Source organism: Sipha flava, unplaced genomic scaffold (assembly GCF_003268045.1).
Source record: "Sipha flava isolate LNK unplaced genomic scaffold, YSA_version1 34_pilon_pilon, whole genome shotgun sequence".
Lineage (NCBI taxonomy): Eukaryota > Metazoa > Arthropoda > Insecta > Hemiptera > Aphididae > Sipha > Sipha flava.
Genome location: NW_020273045.1, coordinates 1559194 through 1581197, shown reverse-complemented (window position 1 = coordinate 1581197; position 22004 = coordinate 1559194). Strand labels below are relative to the sequence as shown.

Genomic DNA, 22004 nt, shown 5'->3' with positions numbered 1-22004 from the left:
ATAGAATACAGTACTTTTACTTAATCCCGCGGAGTACCCCAAAAATAGAATGAGGATTTTGATGATAGAATTGTATTTTTTAGAAACTTTTGTTTTTGTACCAAAATCTTATCTCTAGTCATATATGTCTGCCTTACCGATGCATTTAACCATTTTCAAAACTCTAAAAAGACATCTCTGATCACACAGCGAACATTTCTTCTTCGTATACATCATCTTCTTAACTTTCAGGTGGCCGACCATATCACAAATACAAATTGCTTCCATGTTGTTCATTGTTTTTTAATTTATCTTCCACAACAAATTAAATATAAAAACAATAAAATATACTCTTGGTATATTTGAAACGAATAAATTACAAAACAAATTCGTAATACTGAAGACAAAATTAACGAAATCGACGGAAAATGTAAGAATAATTCTACTATCGAGGTATCAACAACTGTCTCCAGTGGTAACTAAGAAAAACGTTAATTGATTTTTCGAGATTGCCTATGACAACTATTAAGTAATATTATTTTTATAAAACATCAAAATCACATGATTTGAATTCGCGCGGGATTTTAAAATACACTGTTCGTTTTATGTTGAAATAAAAAATAAATAAAAATTACTTTTTTAATTTTATATAATAATTTATATATATAATTTATTATTTGTTTATTTATTATTTATATAATAATAATATATAGTATTTTCTGATGCATTAATATATTTTTCTTTATTGCAATTCTCTCTTTGATCATTTAATAGAAGTAAAATATTTTCAAACAGTTTTGACATATATGTAAAATAAATCATAAGATGTATATGAATTCAGTAGTATAATGATTATAATAAAAAGAACATAATATTACAAAATGTATTTTTGGTTATACTGTCAGTATCAAAAATATTGTCAGTGATATTGATCGTGTGAGAGCCGCTTTATAAATATAGCTTTATATATATATTTTTTTTTGACGTCCAAACGGCCTCGTCCAAATGGCTATGTCCATTTGTCCGTATTCGCCAATCAAAGCAAGTTAGTGAACGAAGTATAACTTAATTCCGAAATCATAGAAATAATTGTTTTTAGAGACGTACTATTTTTTGACGGAGTCAAATTTTCGTATTCATTGTTATTAGTTTTGTAAAAATTATGCTTATTGCACCCAAAATTTCAAAGAATATCAATTTAAATAAAATACTAAGCATTTCAATAAAGAATTACCATAATTTTTTTTTTTAATAAATCGCTTAAGTTTTAAATAATAATTATTTAATATGATTGTGGCATCTTAAAAGTAATATTAAAATTATTATTATTATCAGTATTTTAGACCATTATTCAAGGCCTAAAAATGCCCAAGAAGTCGAAAATTAATCCTGAAGAGCTTATCGAAGCGATTAAAAAATATAACGTTTTTGATGAAAATACTAATAGTTTAAAGGGCCAACTCAAGATTGTTGGTCTCGAATATAAACAAATCTGAATAATATAATTGATGCAAAATATATCTATACAATAGTTTTACTAAACAGGTATGGTGTTGCTGATAAAATAGGAAAAATAAATAAAATTTATCACATGTTTCTGAAGATGATAATACACTTTTATTACTTGATGGTAATGAATCGCCTGGTAATATACTACTAAACTCGTCAGAAAATGAAGACTTAGTTAATATTTTACATTTTAACATCACACTTTCATCAGATGAATGGCACCAAATATTTAATGGAGAATCGATAAATTATAAGCGTACTGATGGTAAGAATACAATACGGTTAAATTATAGGTTAAAACCGTTTAAGTGGACACATATGGCGAACGAGCACTTTTTTGAACAAACCAAACTTTCTTGTTGCTTAATTTTTAAAAGATCAAAATTACATCCTGATGGTAATACATTTTTAAGCATATATGGAAGCTGTTCTTCTTGTCTTAGTGTTTTAAGATGAAAAGTTAAAAATCAACCAGAAGAAGGTAGCAGAGTAATAATTCGATGTACAATAGAAGGGTATTACAAAGAATGTAATACAAGAAAAAAAAAGACGCATTATTGGAGAAAATAAAAATACTTTTTTGAATCATTTATCAAATCAAAATATGTCTGCTGCTTATATCTAAAGATTAGAAGCTAATAGGTTAATGGCGTATGGTGATACAGAACCTAGCCACTTACCATCGTCAAATGCGTTATATGTAATGAAGTACAATGAAAATAATAAAAATCGCTGGGATAAAGACGAGGTTTTAGCAGTCAACATAATGAAGGGCGAATATCCATATAATAATGTTATTCGAGATATAGGTAATGATAGATTCTTCATACACTATTGGGCCGCGACAGAAGTTAACGCGTTTCGCAATTATTGTAAAAGAAACCTGACTCCACCTCCACTTTGATATTTATTTGATTGATATTACAAGTAAAACTTTAACTGGATCTAAACTGCCATCAAATAGACAAATACTTGGCCGCTTTTTACATATGTATTTAAAAGATAACTTTTTGATACAAAAAATCATCATATAACTACAAATTACTTGTTAGATTTTTGGTATAAAATGAGAATCTCTACTAAACAAAATTATAATATAATAAATGAGATCAAAAAATTATATTTGAAATGGATTGGTATTAAAAAAAAATGCAATCAAACAAACAGAGACACAGGTTATGAAAGTGAATCATTTTGTAAAAAATTTAGACGATTTGTTTGATGTTGTCCATGCCACTGCTATGAACTTAATTAAATTACTAGAAGACAAAAACTTTTGAAAGCACAAAGGAAAAGGGTAGACGAAGATCGATGGGTACACTTGATAGAAAATTGTCAATTACAGGAAAAAAATTTGTAGCAAAGAACTTAAAAATAATATCAAGAAAAAAATAAGAAAATGAACGTTTAAAAATCGAAAAACATATAATATTATGTATTAGTAATAGAAGCAGTAGTGAAAAAAAGTACAGGTAAAGAAAAAGTAAAATATTTTATCTAAATGTCCTAGAGAACGTCCAAAGAATATAATTAATCGACTGTTGATCAGCATTATATCGTACTTAAGTTAGTGATCGTAATGCCACATATATATATATATAATAAAATAAAATATTTTTGAAATTTTGGAAAAATATAAATAAAAAAAGGTTATGAAAGTGCAATATCAGACCTGATCCAAGCACATGGGAAACTAATAAATAATTTCTAAGTGGAAATAAAACAGTGGAATCTTTAAAATTGTGAATGACATAGCAGAGTGAGGAGTGTATTAAATTTCATCTTTTAATTCAGCTTTGACCAATCAAAGGAGCAAAAACAGTTTTTACTGCAAGTCGTTGAAAAACATCGTCAATAGTATCCTGACCCAAACAAAAAATAAAAATCTCTGAATGCCTTATATTTGTTATTTTTATTTTTAATTATATAAGTATTTTGTATCGTACATAATGAAAATTTATTAAAAATATTCACATTTATGTAAAAAATTGACAGAAAATAATAAATTGTAAATTTTTAATATTTATATAATTATTACTATTTATATATTTTTAAAATGCATTGAGCGACCAGTAAAACTTGACTAAAAATTTTAAAACTTCATCAAAATAGTTTTTATGGTAAATAGAAACTAAGTAAGGCCTTAGTCAACTAAGGTAATAAATGTAAAAAAAATTGAAGTGGCACCCTAATACCCACGGTTAAAATACATCCTATAAATTCAATAAACGATTAAATCAGGAAATATCGATAACATTTATCTTATTACATGATCATTTATATTTACAGATATTAACTTTTTAGTAGATATCCATTAATTTCACCAATTTTCAAAAACATTTTTGTAGTTACCAAAATTGAATATACACCAGAAAAATTATCATCTGATTAATAAAACAACCTATAATTTTAATAAATAATAACAATTTATTTTTTATAAGTTTAAGATATTAATAAATAATAAATATATATACAATACAACAAAGAAGTATTAAAATTCTAAGGCTACATAGTTGAAACTAATTAATATCACAATTATTAAACATATTATTTCTATTATTAAAAATATACTTAATTTAGAGCCTAACATTGTAATAATAGTTAGGTTATTGCAATTAAGTAAAATAAAGTCATGTGATTATTAATATGGGTTTGGAGTGACTATGTCTCGAATATATTAATGACACTAATGACAATATGAGTTTTTTTTTTAAATAGCTCATTGTAATCATGATATATACACATACGCATATACGTACATCATATATGTACATATAAGGTAATTCCCAATTCAGGTAAATTGATTTTTAAGTACAATTATTTTTATTTTTTTTCTAGAAATTTTTATTTTTGGTGGAAAACATTAATTTCGATGTACAATAATATTATATAATTAAACATAATCACATTTACCGGATAATCCGTTTAATGAATGATATCGTGAAGAGTAATTGGAAACATAATTTAATATTTGTAATATTGATGTGTTGATTTTTACATTTTGTCACATAAAAAATGTGTTTTCATGCATTTATAATAGTTTATCAATTTTTTTAATTTTTTTAAATATAAGATTAAAATTAAAACATTGAAAGAACATTATTTACAAAATAGGTTCGAGGTAATCATTGTTGAATATATTTTTATAACATTAAGGATTGAAATAATTTTTGTAATGTTTTCACACCAACGCGGAAACACATTTGTAAGGTAATACACTTTAATTTCAAAATTTTTTAAGTAAAAATTATTTAGTAATTGCAGTATATTTATGCTTATGAAATGTTTATAATGGTTGGCTTAAATTTAAATTCATAAATGTATCATCAATTTCCTTGTACTTATAATATGATTTTTTACATTTAATTTTAAGAGATATTTTATAACACATTATTTATTTTAATTATAAACATTAGTTTTGTACATCAGTTAAGCTCTATAGCTAGTTGATTGGAAGGTAAATCAAAATAAACAATTATTACTAATTTTTACTAAAATGTCACGTTATGATTGTTTTGATTCGACGGCTCGTTCAAACCTTACAATTACGCACATGAATTGATGAATTTATTTCAACCCAATGAATTGACGACGTTTTCAAACAAAATTATATAAAATTATAGGTAACGAGAAAAGAATCTATTTAAACTTCCAACAATCGAACAATTGGATAATTGTATAATTAATACCTTCTATAAATTAATACCTTCTGTTATTTGTATTATATCGCCATTTATCGTAATAGTATTTCAGTTCAAATATTCCAAATCGACCAAGTACATTATTATAATATTATGTTATCATATTTAAGAATATATAATCTATTTAATATATTACAATATCTTATAAAATAGTCCAGCAGACAAAAACAACAACAACAACAACAACAACAACAAAAACGCGAGTGACGACAAAAGTCTATGTATATTATAATATTATTTTAACAACGATCGGGTTCAACAGCGGGGACGGCGCAAGGGTGGGTAGGTAGAGAAGAAGATGGAGATGTATAGTTGTCGGACTAATGTCGTTAAGAAACCGATTCAGGATTCAGTTCCTTTCCAACAGAGTACCGTACATATTACAATAGATTATTATCACTCGACGACGACACATGACAACAGTGTGAGGTACGGGACGTCGAACGAATGCGTTAACGGTGAACATGCGTATACAGGCTCGTTAGGTTTAGAAAACGATAACATTTATCACAGGATCCGGCAATATTTGCTCTTGTTTTTCACTGGCGTGGTGGACGATAACGATGTGTTGTGGGCGGGCTGATTGTTATAGCCCGGCGTGGTCGCGGGAGAAGTGAAAACCGGCAACGAAGTAGAACTGATCATCTGCTGGTCGACGGTGGGCACCTGAGAAGCGTCGCTCACCGACGCCGAGCCGCTGCTCGCCGTACTGTTGTACAACGAGCGGCTGACGCGGTTCCGGAACGATCGGCTGGAAGTCGGTTTTTTCCGAAAGCTGGAGAACTTAGCGCCATTTCGGTGGAACGAGGACGAATCCTGCAGATTAAGGTCGAGGCTCTGCAACACACACGCAAAACGGTGCCGATAATTAGTATAGATACACGCACGCACACACACACACGTTGTTCCGTGTATAAATCTTTGGCGGTTATCGACCGGCAGGACTGCCTGTCTAACCTAACCACGTACCACAGCAGTGACGTGACGGGGAATGATCGATGTAGGGTGGGGGATAGAGATACGAGGGTCTAAGGTCGACCCTTGTGGATTGATCGATGCAATATTATGCTCGCGTATATTTGAACGATAAATGTTGTAACTTTTACAACGTGCTTCCAGAATATCACGATTTTTCCCAGGCCGATAATTTTAGCTAATAGTCGTAATAAATATGTCAGTTATGTAATCGATATTTGGTCAAAACATTTTGGTTCAGATCCGGTTGGTTGAAAATTCAAATAATGACGTTCGGACGTTTGGAACATGTTTTCCCGTTACTCCCTATCTAATAACAGAAATACTAGTTATTAGTTGTAGAAGTACATAGTTGTAGTGTATGGAAACCTCCGCTTACAGAATCCCACTAGAGAAAACATTTGAACAATGAAGGTCTTTTTATATTTCAGTTTCTTTCTAAATAATTAAATAAGCGTTAATTTTATAGTTCCGACTCCCTCTATATTAAGGACCGCCGTAAATTACTGATTATCCATCGATAGAGATTTTACTGTACCCCTATCAAAGAAATAGATTAGTAGCTTAATATTATCAAACTAGAACTTGAAAAAGATAAACCGAAATATGTATTCGAAAAATTAAAAACGTTATAGTTTTTAAAGAATAAATTAAAAGAATTACAACAATATTTTTAAATATTACGTACATTTTAACTCCGTTTAACAAATTACCGTATCAAGTTTTTGTTGATAAAGTAAGAAAAGAATAATTTCTTTGCAAGCAATACAATTTTAAATGTCATTTTGATTTTTCGAATACATTACAGTACAATTATTTATATGTGAATATAGAAATGTTATATAATTATTTGGTAAGTAAACTACTGCATTAAGTAAACCGTATTAAGGTAACTAACTCCGGTGGTATTAATATTTTATTATGTTTTCTAAATAGTTTTTGTGGTTAAGAAGTGGAATATTTTAATATCTATTCTAAAGAAGTAATGGTTAAAGGAAAGTTTCGATTCTAAATGAACATATTGAGAGTTAATAATTACAAATGATGTGAGTAGGTATACAACTTTACTTGGATCCAAAATATATAATATACATATGGACCTATATTAATAATATACGAGTACCAAATTCAACATTAGTGTGATAATACTTGTCAATAACTAACAACAAACAATATAATATAGTAATATAAAATGTTGATATAGGTAGTTAATATTTTGTTAAGTAATTCAATTTTGACTTGAACATTAGTTTAATAAGCGAGTAAACATTTCGATTAGCTGTACTAAATTAAACTACAAAAACAATTTTAGATTTAATTGCATTTTATGAATGTAAAAATTGTATTTTGATTAATATCAGGAGCCATGTTTGATAATTATAGCTTAAACATAAAATGTGACTTATAAGTCATAAGTTGTAAATCAGTTTTATTTGATATAAATGGATTTTGTGGATAAATACTATCAAAAAGTTTGTATGTGTAGTAATATAATAATTAATATAATAATAATTTTGCGAAATATGTTATAGTAGATCAACAACGAAAATCAAATAAGTCTAATAAAATATATTGATCACCATACAAATATTATTTGTTGTAGGTTTATAACATAATATTATATGTTTAATTGTTCGTGGTTGTTATTTTAATAATACTTCATAATACTTTACTATGTAGGTACATGAATTGTAAGATGCTTATTAAAACTTGTAACGTGCTAAAACTAATAAAATAGTGCTTTGTTTGCTTTGCGTTTTGGTTAATGAATTAGTTTAAATATATAAACAAACCAATGATGATAATAATAGTTGTTTTTCATTTCCATTTAAGTATTCATTTTGCTGTTTATTTGCATTGGTTTGAATAGTTCTTCAATTGTTGAAATAAGACTCTTCCGTTGCATGTGATATAAATTAAATAAATTATTAATTAATAAACAAACTTAATTAAATAAACATCCTTCTAATCTATCACTGATATACAATACTCAATTATCAAAAGTAATTATACAAATTAAGTATAAACAATTACACGACTTGAGTAATTTTTTTAGTCATTATAACATTTTCATTATTTTCCATAAGTATTTTTCAGTTATTAAACTATTTTCTAAATGATAATACTTATATAATTTAAAACTTAGCTTTAAAATTGTTTTATTCGATACACTAGAAATTCTTAAAAAAAAAAAAAACTTTAAATAATCTTATATATATATATATATATATATATTTAATAGATATAAAATTATTTTACATGTAACTATAATTTTAATGCATAATTTTATATTTTTCGAACATTTCCGTTGAAATATAATTTTTTTAATATTAAAATAACCATGATTAAAGGCAAAATAAAATGTAAAACATTCAATATTATTAAAATTATAAGAACAATAATGAAAAATATAATAAAATTATTTGAGAACTAATAATATATTATGTATTATAAAATATTTATTTTACGTTTAACAATATTAATATATCATATTTAATCGATGTACACAAGTTTTCCGGTTAAATATCGAAACTTTCCTTTTTTGAAATATGAACAGAAATTCAAGGAAAAAAAATTATAGGTACCTTAATTAGGTATGTTTACCATGTTTCTTACTAACTTTTGTATTGCTTTTCTTCGTGGAATTTTGGGTAGTATTTAACGTAGTTATGGTGAATTCTATATCTTTGGTGCTTTTGTTAGCTGTAAACAGTACACGAAAAATTAAAATTGTTCATATTAAAAATAATAAAACAGATAATGTTCACTCACTAAAGAATTCTTCAACGGGAATCTCAATCTTATCATGATCGATCCAAGTTAAACCCATTTCAACCTTTTCTGCTAAATCTTTCCAGTGCTTACGGTTTTCCAGCGTGCCTTCGTATAATGGCGTGATCCACGGAAACGTGTCACACAAAACCTATAACAACGATTATACAATACAAACGAATGTACTTAGAAAAATGACGAAGGCTGATGTTTAGCAGCGTATGTTTTTCATACTTTGTACAACGGCAAACATATGACGTCGATGAATTCCACTTGCATCTGCGGAAGTTCATCCTTTTTCTCTCTGTCCATCATGGCCTGTACGAAAAAAAAAACCTTTCGATTACAACTGAAATCATGTACGCCGTGTAACTATTAAGGTTATGTTCACCATTGGTTGTTGATTTAGTTGCAGCTTTTCCAAATCGCCCTGGTCGAAAAACTCGTCAGCCACCAGTTTGGCCATTTTGTGCTGCACTTCCCAAGGTTTTGCTATTGCGCTTACGTCGCAAGCTGTCATCAAGATACCGCACAACACTAGGAAGTAATATAAATTTTAATTAATCGTTAATAATTTCGCGTATACGTCGTATTAACAATTTTTTTCGCTTAGGTGGGGCAGTAATATTTTCCGGTGACAGAGGTCCATTATACTCACGTGCTTTTTTCTCCTCGCTTTGCCAGTCAAATTCACCGTTTTCCACCACCTCCATAAATCGGCTTTTCTTTTTGAAGTACATGGCCAGATCTGTGGACAAAATTGAATTCTCAACCAGCTTCATCACTGAGCGGTAGTCTTCAGGTGATAACGCTTGGAATATGTTGTTGCCGTCACTGTTCAATATCATTACGCATTGGTCGAAGTGATGGTGTTCCATCGTGCTAGTTGTGTAAAGAATGGCTAACGGCGATTCGGTCTTCGTCTGGAAAGCATTGTTCGTGCCCCGATGATCAAGATCATGACACAAACACGCCACTAATAATCCTAAAATCTATAATAATATAATTTCATGTGTTAATCATTTTTGTCGTAATACCATATAATTGTACATGCATATTTACAGAGTAGCCACAGATATTTTCATGTTTATTGATCAAATATGGATATTATTTCTATTTTTATTATACGGACGTACATGAATATTAGGGATATATTTTTCAATTATTATTTCTCGTAATACTCGTATAAGAAACTCGAAATGATGACAACACCAACTTATTTATTGAAAATTTGATAAAATTTGTATGTTTTTTAAATTTAAAAAAAAAACTCAAAACCGAGCTTTCCAAAGACATTGTTTTCACAAAACAATCGTTTCAATTTCGAATCTAAATTAATAGTAGATTATATAGCACTCAGCTACTGCAGTATCCTAGTTAAATTCATATATTTTTATGTAATTTACAATAATTTCTTAAATTATAAATTAGTTGGTCGAGTTTTTGTCACAAGGGGAATAATGTGCTTACTTCCAAATCACTCATGAATCTTTCCATTTTTCCGGTTTTTAACATAGCAAACATGGTCTGTGCAACGTTTAACGCATGTCTCCAGTTGTGATATTTTACAGGTCGATAGTTTTTTCTCACGCTCAATACCCATTTGCAAAGCACCTGTAAACAAAATATTTAGTCGATTATGATGACGAGAAGATGTGACGGTGTTCGAATATAATATTTTAGTCGTCTCATCACAACACATCGAACGGAGTACGTTTTACGTTGTGAGTGTTTCATCTAGCGGTTTAATGATATACTAGTACGTAATACGAACGTGGTACGGGATTTGGAATTGTTGCACTAGATTGCACTGCAGGAACATACGGATGGTCGCTTTGCACGTATCGTCGTCCGACAAATCGAAGTCGATGAATTTAAAACTAAAATAAAATAAAATTAATAGTGTAAAAAAAAAATAATATAACCGTGTATTATTATTCATTTAGACCGGACAACGGTAATCGAAATAATCGTTTACCTAATTGTGTATTATGAAATATAATGAATTTAAATAAAATGTAAAAAAACATTTTGAATAAAACTCATTCATTTGCACTGTAGTTTTATTTGAATTTTGAGTATATCTTATACAACTAACTAGAACCGTTTTCACTTATTCGTGAGTTTATGTATCTACTTTATCAAATGTGTAAATAGTATATGTCCAAATAAATACATATACTTTCACAATAATTGTTAATTATTCGGAACGTACAAATGCACAATCGCAGAAATATTAATTAATTTGAGTAAATACCGTTCAGGAAAATGTAATGTATAATACACGAATGTATATAATAATATCATACGCAAACATTTCTGTTTGCAATTAATTTATAATTTACTGTGACAATGGTATTTAATTGAAATACCTACTTGTATTGTTGTACTAAATTAAATTATCTTAAATTAATTTTTTTCTAATGCAGAGTTCTATAATAATATAACGTACCTACATTTAAAAACCCATTGACATCAATATTTCATCAAAACCGTGCCCGGGGTTTTTTGAAATGGGTTACATTTTTAAATAATCGAAATGAAACTTTATCGAATAACATTATGTGAATAACATCATTATATAATATGTAAAAACGTGTTCTTGTACAACATAACCTACTGAAATATTTAATATTTGTCATTATACTCAACAGTTTAATTTATATGTCCTGTAGTATGAGGCGTATACGACAGTCCTAAATAAATTATATTTACCGTCTCTCAGTGTACTTTTTGCATATATTTTATTTTAAAATAACTTGGCTGTAAGTATTCTCATTTTTATTGTAGGGATTACAAAAAGTTCACATTTGATTCAAGCACTTATTATTACATCACCCAGAAGTATAGAAAAAAAAAAAGAAAAACTCCACAAAGATGATAACTATACCATTGTTTTGTATTTAAATTTGATTAAGCTTTATTACACAATCGATCAATTTTCGTGAAAATAAGACACTTTATTTTTTTATAATTTTATAAATAATTATTAATTAAATTATTTTTAGTTGAATAAAAGCGTGTACGACAAAAAATTAATTTAACTATTATGTTTTATTACATTATTCCAGAGAGAAAAAAAGGCAGAATATTGCGAAATTAAAAGGTCTGAAGGAAGCAAAACTCCCAACAGTTACTGTTTCCGTCCTATAACGTTGCTGATAATAAGTTAACATAGAACTATTCGGATTTAGAGATTTCAATTCAGCACTATAATCACAATATTTCAAGAAGCATGAATGCGATGTGTTGTAAACACAAACGGTAAACATGCGCCCGTCACTCGCCCGTATACAGCGATCGGTTTGACGGAACTCGGATATTTTTAGGTACGATACGTGCAACGATACGAGACACGGATGCCATTTGAGGGGTAGGCAGGGTATTCGCCTGCACGCCCTGTCATGCTTTTATCTACAACTGGCCTAGGCGTTTACAGTTAATCGACACTATGGCCTTGGTTTTGGGCCTTCAGTTCTAAACATTTGAACTACTCAAACATCTTTACATCTCGAATAAAATTCATAACGTTATTGTTTAAGGGTATGCAAACAATTCAACAGGCCAACTTCTTGCCACCACCAAGTGATTAAAACAAAATTTCTTGTATTTTCGCTATAGAATTTTTCTATCTAAAACATATTCACCATGCATAGATGTTATGACGTCTATTACCCACCGCAGAGAAAATGTTATCTTCATCCCGAAAAGAACCATTTACCGTTAACAAAAATCACAAAAATGATACCCTTGACACGCGTTAGGTGGGCGTAATATAACTAAGACTAGGCATAAATATAAATAAATAATAGGTACGACCTACCTGTATAGGTTATACGTTTCGGCCGAAGGGATATTGTCTTGCGCTAGTTTGATCGTATCGTCCACCGACGCGGTCGCGTGGTACGACAAACATTCGAGAGCTACTTTTTGTTTAGCCATCAGTTTGCCTGCGAGAATCAGACAACGGCGTTAAAAAGATAACGGTTTTTCTACTAATGTTATGTGTTACTGGCGATCGCGCTGAAATGCTATAGCGGTCGTCTGCAGCAGTATACTCACATGCGCTCTCGTACATCTGCGTGTTGTGGATGCCCAGGCCGCAGAATATGGCGAAGGCTTCGAACGTCGCTACGTCGCAGTCGGTAAACGGGAACCCAGTGTCCTGCGTACGAGGTAGATACCGTTATTTGGGTATATGCGGTCGAGAACACGTTTGCGGTATGTTCGCGAACGCGTTGGGGTGCGCGCGGTACAAAGCGATTTTGGGGGTAGGGAAACTGCGTGTACTTCGAAACGTGATTAGTTTCGCGAAAACACGTGAAAAAAATCTGTACTTCCTAGTGTAGCGGATTCAAACCATCGGAACGACCTCAAAGCATGTTTCATACTAGTCAGACACTGAACGGTTTCTCAAAATATATTACTATGTGTTTTGTTTTAAATTTTAACGGACTTAAGAGTTATTGATCGAACGCGTTAGAGGCTGAGTGTGACTCTGTGCATTGTCACACAAAATATAGTCACTATGTGTACAAGTTTATTGTTGTAACGGAAACGATGTTGGAGCGAAAATGTGAGTATGGGAACAGTACAGCATGTCTGCATCGGAACGGTACGATACAGTGTCTGAACGTGTATGCTTAAACGTGAAAACCAAGTGCTGCATTCTAGAAGACGGAAATGTCAATGGTGACTTTTTAGTATGTAGTCTTATAAAAACTCTCTCTAACGGTATACCGTCTTTCGAATTACAATTGGAAATCGATTATTTTGCTACAAATAGAGCGCTATTGCCGCGAGGACCGCGTGTTCCGTGTTTGTTAATGTGTATGTAAATAGACCTTAAACAAAATTAATTTGTGTTTATGATTGATTGTCAATTGATGTCTACTATCACTAATCTACACGGCCAATAGTAATCATATACGAACACAACGATTGGATAGTTTCAACTATCGGCATATAACTGCTTTATGGTAATGTATTCACCGAGTTAGGTTGCATGGTATGGCCCCGGATTCGGTTGCACAGATCACACGGTCTATACGGGATACAGTGATGACGGGAACGTACTTTAAGGCGAATAGTCGTTTTTCGATAGGTTCTATAATATTATTTCACTCGTTTTATATTTGATAACACGTTAAGAAAGAAAATATCGCGAAACGTCACTCAACGGACATCTCCAAATAACGGTCGTTTTTCACCCGAGAACGGGGACGTTTTCATTACTGCTCTATGGGAAAACCTCTAAATACGGGACACTCCAAATAACGGATATTTATATGACATTTAAGTTTTTGAAATTGATTATTTTTAAATGGAAATTAAGAATAATTGTGAAATGTCTAAATAAAATTTTACACCATTAAGTCATATTTTACTATGTATCATTATAAGCGGTACCGTAGCAAACAAATATTATTCCCGGGACGAAACTTCAAAACGTGCCCTTGCGTATTTTTAATTCAAAATTATTATAACTATTAGAAACGGTTTAATGTAAAGAAGGCCAATTTTTTTTGTAAATAAGATATAAAAAATTGACCGTTACAGTTTTTAACGTAAAATGCAAATTTTTCATTTTCGCGCCCTCCCGGGAACTGCGGCCGGAGCGTAGACATTTCTCGCCCCCCCCCCCATTATCGTCTAGCTACGGATATGCAGATCGTACAGCATATCTCATCTTATCCTTTGGGTCGTCAGAATATTATATCGTCTCGACGAAATGTTTACGTAGACACATCTGTAGCGTTTAATTAGCGCATACACACCCTGCTGAAGACCCCGTAGTAAACAACTCGTCTTTCCCAGGGACGAGCGTCGGCCGGCGCGCGCCTTACCTTGTTTATCAGCTGCGCGACTCCGATCACGTCTTTTTTGCCGTTCAATATCGGCATGCACAGTATAGACCTGATGGACACCTGACCCGCGCACCCATCCTCGCTGTCGGCGCTCGGCTGTCGGTTCAACGAGGCGGCCCACACCTGCACGTCCGCAATGTTCAACAACTGTTCAACACACACGGAAACGTCGGCGGGTTATACATACGTATAGGTATGCATACTTACATACTAACACGCAGTACGGATATAAACTTTTGATAAACTACAAATTGTTTTGGTGAAACAAATAACTTACACATTTCTTATCCGTACACTGTATAGTGTATATGTTACGGGCAAACCTCATAAATTGTCAGTATACGGTTTTGCCCAAATGAGGTTGATCATAACTAGGTTTGCCCGGTCAAAAGCCCAAATATGACATTTTGCCCGAGGATTGTAGACAGTTTGCGCTTTGCCCGGGCATTACTGAGGTTTTACCGATTTCGACTTTTGCCCGTAATATATACACTAGATAGGTGTAGCGTAAAAATAGGAAAATATGCAATGTTCAAAGTAGAAATTTGAAATGCGACCTTCAAATATTCATTAATACGTACCAAACATTTAAATAAGCATTTTTATACTAAATTAAACTATATTAAAGGGGGAAATTTAATGGAACGGTTAAAAAAAAAAAAAAATCACACATTTAAGTGAGTGGTTACCCTAATATATATATAACGATAACAAAAAAGGGGGCGTGCGATCCTCAGCCGAACCGTTACCTGGGTAGAGCTAGCCACTTCTTGCGCTATCTGAAGCAGCTTGGACGGTTTGACGTTCTTATTGATCTTCTTCACCCCGTGTTCCGAGCCCAGTTCGAAAGCCGTGGTGAAATTTATGTCCTGAGAGAAAGGAAAACCCGATTTATCACGTGACCGTTACCGAACGTAGACGATCGTTTAATTCGTACACAATGTGTACGCAGTTAAACAACCGACTACATCGTCGTATGCGCGAGACAAAATAATAACCTTTTCTTCACGTGCAACCGGAATATCCTTGTTGGCTAATGCGTCGGTGGTACTCTATAACATTAAGCACAATAAATATACATATATATTAGTTATGAGTAATCGACTCAAACGTATAGGGATATCATTGTTTCATTTTTATTTTCAACGGTATTCATTACATTTTTAGTGGACGCTTTCTTTTCCAGTGAACAATTTCCTGGCTTGGCTCCAAAGTGTTCCAAATGGCTCTATAAAAGTAGGAAAGGGATTTTACTCACGCGCGTACAAATATATGTTTATATATAAATTGAAAAATAACGTTGCCAAAAAAATTCGTACAGCTTCTTCGCATTCCAAGTCCAGTAGGAAAACCACACAGCGCTCGCATTTGATCAGATCTCTGGCTTGGGTCATAATCTTCGATACTAAACAATCCAAATTGTTTTGTTCTTCGAATATGCTTCTGGCCAAGCTGAGCAACATCTAGAAAGATCATGGCGTCATATATGATTCGAGTCGTCAAAAATCAATCACATTCGTGTTGTTAAAAATGTTATATTTATGCCGACCGCAATACATCATTGACTTATTCAGGGAGTATACTTTTATTTCCCAATTTCCCATTATAAATCAACAGTCGTATCGAACAAATAATCCATCGTTATTATTATTGTTTCAGTAGAATGCAGTGTTTAATTCGGTCTTGAATTGATATTGTTTTATATAATGTCAAAACTGTACGAGATTCCTTGAATAATAGCGTTATTTAAAAAATGTAATTAACTTTTTTTTATTTCATAAGATATTTTAAGTCTGAACTCTCTCATATACACTTAAGATATTTTAATTAAATAATAATATAAGTTATCTACTTTCACAAAATATAATAATCTCATAAAATAATAGCCTTGAACGATGACTAAAAGTTTATAGTATTAAACTTGAAATTACTTCAATGATGTTATTTATGTAAGTAGACATGACGAAATTTGTTCAAGGTAGTTAAAAACAAAATTCAAAACTTTGGGTATCTAATCGAAAGTAAGTTAGATAAATAAATGCTTAGTTTATCTAAAAGTCGATTTAGCAATCATTTCATTGTGTTATAAAAACTGACAATAAAGGTGTTCTTCGTTAGAATTTAAAATTTAAAAATATGTTTTAATGTAAATGTATAAGATGAATTTATTAACTAGTGAATTAAAATAAATTATTATTAATTTATGTAGATTAAAATAAGTAAAAACATTATATTTCGAGAATTTAAAAATTAAACATAAATAATACAATTAATTAAAATGAGAAATTGACAATAACAAAGAAACTCAGTTGAGTAAAAAATAAAAATTCATAGCATGTATTTTAATTTATATACTTTATAATAATATATTTTATGTGTATAGAAATTAATTTTAAAGCTTGCAATTACTTTGAAAAATAAGGTACGAAAAACTATTTTATGGCATATATTATTAAGGAAAATTTTTCCGAATTTTAAACTCGATATCTTATACGTTCGTTTGGTTTTTATATAGCCAATATGTAAACTATTTAGTAAACGGACGACCTTTGCGCAACAATGATGTACGCTCAAGATAGAAGAAAATTATAGTTACAATATCACTAAACGTCTTCAAAATGTTTCAGATGCCTCAAAAAGTACCCAGGAGTTTGCATTCCTTAAACTGTAAGTACATACATGCACGTTGGTACTACCTCGTTTAAACAGTTTAAAATTGTATGGGTGTGTGGATATGGTAAAAATGTGCCGAATTACAATGCGTAATATAATAATATCAATGGTTTCGAAAATAATGACATTAATATTCGTTGCAAGCACGCGCATCAATGTACGGATTTACCGGGGGATCCAACAGTGGGTAGCTGCGCACCCGTTCGGCTGATCCACCCGAATGCAGTCGGCATAACATTTATGTATAATTTATGTGCAATATATTATGCGTGAATCGCGACGATGGTGCACTTATATAGCAATGCAGGTATTGCGTTCGCTTACTTGATTCCTTTGGAATTCCTGTACAGACTTTTCGAACAATTGGGCATTTTGTATTCCGATAGCACAGAACGTCAGGTACCTTTGGAATATCTAAACACAAATATGCACATGTAAAAACACAAGCCATTAGGAAAATGTTTATCGATGTCGTGTTTGTATTTGATTTTTCTTTTCACGACACACTCGAACAGATGAAAAAAGTGCACGAAAATCGCAAGTACATATACCTAACAACGATTGCTTCGGGCAGCGCTTCGTTGCTATGCAAGACGATGTAGGTGAATCGGGCGTGGACCGGTAAAAATAAAGGGACAGAACGCTACATAATGTTACAGGGTGAATAACGAAAACTTTCAGTGGAAATGTAAAAAAGAATATTTACGAGTATACAATATCTAAATCTTCTATAATTTAAAAAAAATGTAAAATATAAGTATCGTTGGGTCACTCCACATCCACATTTTGCTACGGTCAACAGTAGCAGTTATTAAAAAAATTTTAATAACATTTTGAAAATTAGTACAAAAGGAAGACTTCCCTGCAATGTTCACACATGATATGCCTTGCAGTTTTCAAGTAGATCAGGCTCAACATATATTTGCGAAAAATCTTTTTCTACTCTAACCTATGTACAAAATAATATCATGATTCGTTAAATGCGTTTCGTATTTCAGATTAGATGTTATTATTAATATCATATTCATCGTCAAATATTGATGAATGATAAGCTAATAAGCTCCTTCATAGGTCCCATTGATGTTTTTTTTTTTTTTTATATATATTATTTAAACGTGCGCAAACTTTGTTTGATTTAAACTGTATCTGTATAAAATAATTGTAAGCGTAAGCAAGTCTTGTTTATTAGATGACCCACCAGCTAAATGAAATTGAAATTATAGCCAGATTTCCAAATAAATTGGGCAGCCTTGGTGTAGATAATTTCATCATCCTGTACGCTATACAGGACGACGACATAATTGTTCTTTTAACCAAACCGTATAAATACGCATTACCGCCGACGTCATACTTACTTCAACGTCGTGCTCGGTAAACGAATTGCTTCCGTCAGTCTTGTTGATTATTTGAGCCACGCCGATCACGTCATTGTCGTAGTTACAGATCGGCACGCACAGTATCAAATTAGTCTTGTAACCCGTCATGTGGTCAATTTCCCGGTTGAAACGTGGGTCCTGTAAAAAAAAAAAAACGATCGGTATAAAATGTTATAGAAGCTATAATCACACGTTAATTGCTACGAAAACAGTTTTTTTTTTTTTTTTTTAATGTATGAGTATTTACTTAATTTGAATTGTTTCAACGTTTTGAACGTTTGCAAAATCTTACAAAATTTTTAAATTTTTTTTTTTATAGAAATTATATTAATAACTCATTTTAAATTTAAAAAAACATAAAGATAAAAAAAAACATAAAGATCGTTTTATAGTTAGCCCGCATGAGTTTTTGAAAACATACCTTGGGGCGCATAGTTTTAGTCTGGGTCTTATCTCAAATTTTTAAAACAATAGTTTTAGTACATACAAGTATACAAGCGTAAGTTAAGGGTAAGATGGAATGATTGTGTAAATATGCAAGTACAAGTGAAGCGTTAGAGGTTAGGGGTATTTTCATACAGATATAATATGTTATTAATATTTAAGTTATGAATACATTTATTAAACGCTTTAATGAGTTAAAACGATGGTTGTAATATAGTATCATCGAAGGATTATTAAGGATCACTAGACTTATGAATTAAGGTATATATTTATAAGGTACATTAAAATTGTATACGATTATTAATTTTTAAACTCCGTCCTTTTAGCAAGCATGAACTAAAATTATACTACAGCTTTTAGATTTACGGGATTCGTCGTCCCAAATTATATTAGCACTAGTAATTAGAAGTATAATATAGTATCGAGATTGATGAAACATTACATATGGTTAGCTGAAACCTCTCTAGATTCAGATAAAAATGTCAAATAATCAGACATATTTTTTAAAGATAATAGATACGTGTATATTTTAACTAGATACAATTAATAAATCACACTTTTAGTTGCCAACAAACGAGTGTTGTTTTTTAAAATTTACATTTTGGTAAATCATAACAAATATCGAAGAAAATGGTTTCCGATTGCCGTATACGATATTATTAATGCCGTTCTAAAGATGATTATTTTGATTTTTATCAACATAATATGATATATTTATCTGTAATCGAAAAAATATATTAACGAAATAAAAAAAATGTATCCCAGATTAGTGAGAAATGAGTAAGAATACATAATAACAAAAGAAATATCGATAAGTTAATTGAGTTGGATAAAATGAAAGTGCTTATTTAAGACCTGCAGATCCTCTAAGCGTACTTCATATAAAAGGTGCTGGATGGGCTGTGGACCGTTTTGGTATATATTATTTTACCAGTTCTACCACGTCCCTGAACATAATATATCTATAATAGTATTGGAAATGTTAGACACTATCGTATATGTATGCAAACACTATCGGATTTCCAAATATTTATCATATGTAGGTACCACGGAAGTCGAATTCGATACGTCATCGTACTACATTTTAAGATCATACTTGACCAACGAAACGATCGATTGATGTAAGAATTACGCACCTCGCACGTATCGATGACAAAATATCTAGAATTTGACATGCTTGCCACGAAATGTCGTACTAGATTCTGCTACAAACCCGTATGTGATTTTAATATATTTTAATTGTATACACTTGAATAATATATAATTTCGTACGCTTACCGTTATAGCGTTCACTAATGATTTTGCTGTGCGCATGCGATTATAGATAAAGAATTTTCGTTCCGAAATCAAATATTCATCATCGTTGCTTTTACATTTTAATATAATAAACTCGTAAACATCACTCGAATATCATCATGTTATGTATCTTTCATTTCGTAAATATTTTAGTTAATAATATTGTGTAAAACATTCATATTTAATCAAAGAGTGAGCGATTTTCATGAAATATTTTTGATTTAAGAACAGTATTTCTGATGGTTCTTCCTCTGCAACATACCCTATGAATAAATCCGACGGCCTAAGACTAGGTGAAATCTATATGGTTAATAATGGTGAATGTTTAATATTTTTAGTATTTAATAATATTTTTTACGGAATTACATAAGTACTGCACTGGTTGTTTAAAACGGAACGAATTTACAATTAAAATATTTCTCTACAAGATAATATGATAATAAATAGCTCATTGAATATTTAAGTAACATCATTTTGTTTATGTTCCTTTAATTAAGAATATTTCACTTTGGAAACACAAAGAAACACGTGGGCACACCATATACAGCGTAGAACTCGATAAGACTTTTGAGTTTATAAACCTCGAATTTCTAAAATTGAATGTGAAACATTTTACACATTTTTTATTATAAGGGTACCCGCAGTTTGCATGGAAAATAATTTGTAGATATTGATTTTCTGGAAGAATATTGTGAATTAAAAATAAAATTAATTACTACTGTTTTACTATTGAAATTATACATCTAAAACCAATGATATTTTTCAATAACATTAATACTATAAATTATGATATATAATAATAGGCTACATTTATCTGGAGATAAAATATAATATATAGATATAACAGAAGTTTTCAATGATTTTTAGCAAATAAGTTGATACAACAATTACCGATGACTTTTTTATTTCATATGACAATATAAAAATCAGCATTAAAGAAATTTAAATAACTTAAGAAAATCTAAGATTTTGGCTACATAATTTGTTACTTATTTTGTCATATATTACCAAAAATTCCATTGAAAAAGTATATTGATTTGTAGAAGATTCGTTAAAACGTCTTGTCAATGGAAAATATAACTAAAAATAAATCTTATACACTGAACAGATTAAAGTAAAATAGATTACAAATCGAGTTTAAAATAAGCTGGTGTGTGTATATATATATATATATATTATAACAGAGTATTTTATTTTTAAGAAAAGTTTATGAATAAAATTTATATGAAAACTTGTGTATAAATGTACTTATAGTCGTCATACACCTAAACAAACATATTCTTTCGTCAAAAATATAAATAAAAATTTTCTTCGACGATTATTTTATCGCCTAATGTTTCATGTGCTCATCGGCCCTTGGTCCCATCAGAAAAGTGTGTGACTCTGAGAACGTCAACTTCTAGATGCATAAA

General features: G+C 30.6%; 1 protein-coding gene across 4 annotated transcripts in view; it reads right to left on the bottom strand.

The window, feature by feature from the left end:
* Positions 1-5393: 5393 nt before the first annotated feature.
* Positions 5394-22004, bottom strand: part of LOC112687376 (cGMP-specific 3',5'-cyclic phosphodiesterase) — a 105892-nt gene continuing 89281 nt past the window's right edge. For 2 of the 4 annotated variants that reach the window (XM_025560040.1, XM_025560041.1), the window contains 17 exons: positions 18832-18990; positions 17801-17890; positions 16123-16266; positions 15963-16031; positions 15802-15855; positions 15553-15672; positions 14783-14950; positions 12999-13101; positions 12760-12886; positions 10711-10816; positions 10407-10550; positions 9595-9928; positions 9328-9473; positions 9171-9254; positions 8937-9087; positions 8785-8867; positions 5697-6026 (listed from right to left, as the gene is read on the bottom strand). In XM_025560040.1, the coding sequence (XP_025415825.1) occupies positions 5697-6026; positions 8785-8867; positions 8937-9087; positions 9171-9254; positions 9328-9473; positions 9595-9928; positions 10407-10550; positions 10711-10816; positions 12760-12886; positions 12999-13101; positions 14783-14950; positions 15553-15672; positions 15802-15855; positions 15963-16031; positions 16123-16266; positions 17801-17890; positions 18832-18990 (2412 nt within the window). Of the gene's footprint in view, positions 6027-8749; positions 8868-8936; positions 9088-9170; positions 9255-9327; positions 9474-9594; positions 9929-10406; positions 10551-10710; positions 10817-12759; positions 12887-12998; positions 13102-14782; positions 14951-15552; positions 15673-15801; positions 15856-15962; positions 16032-16122; positions 16267-17800; positions 17891-18831; positions 18991-22004 lie in introns of all 4 variants that reach the window. The other 2 variants (XM_025560039.1, XM_025560042.1) reach the window with 2 other exon arrangements.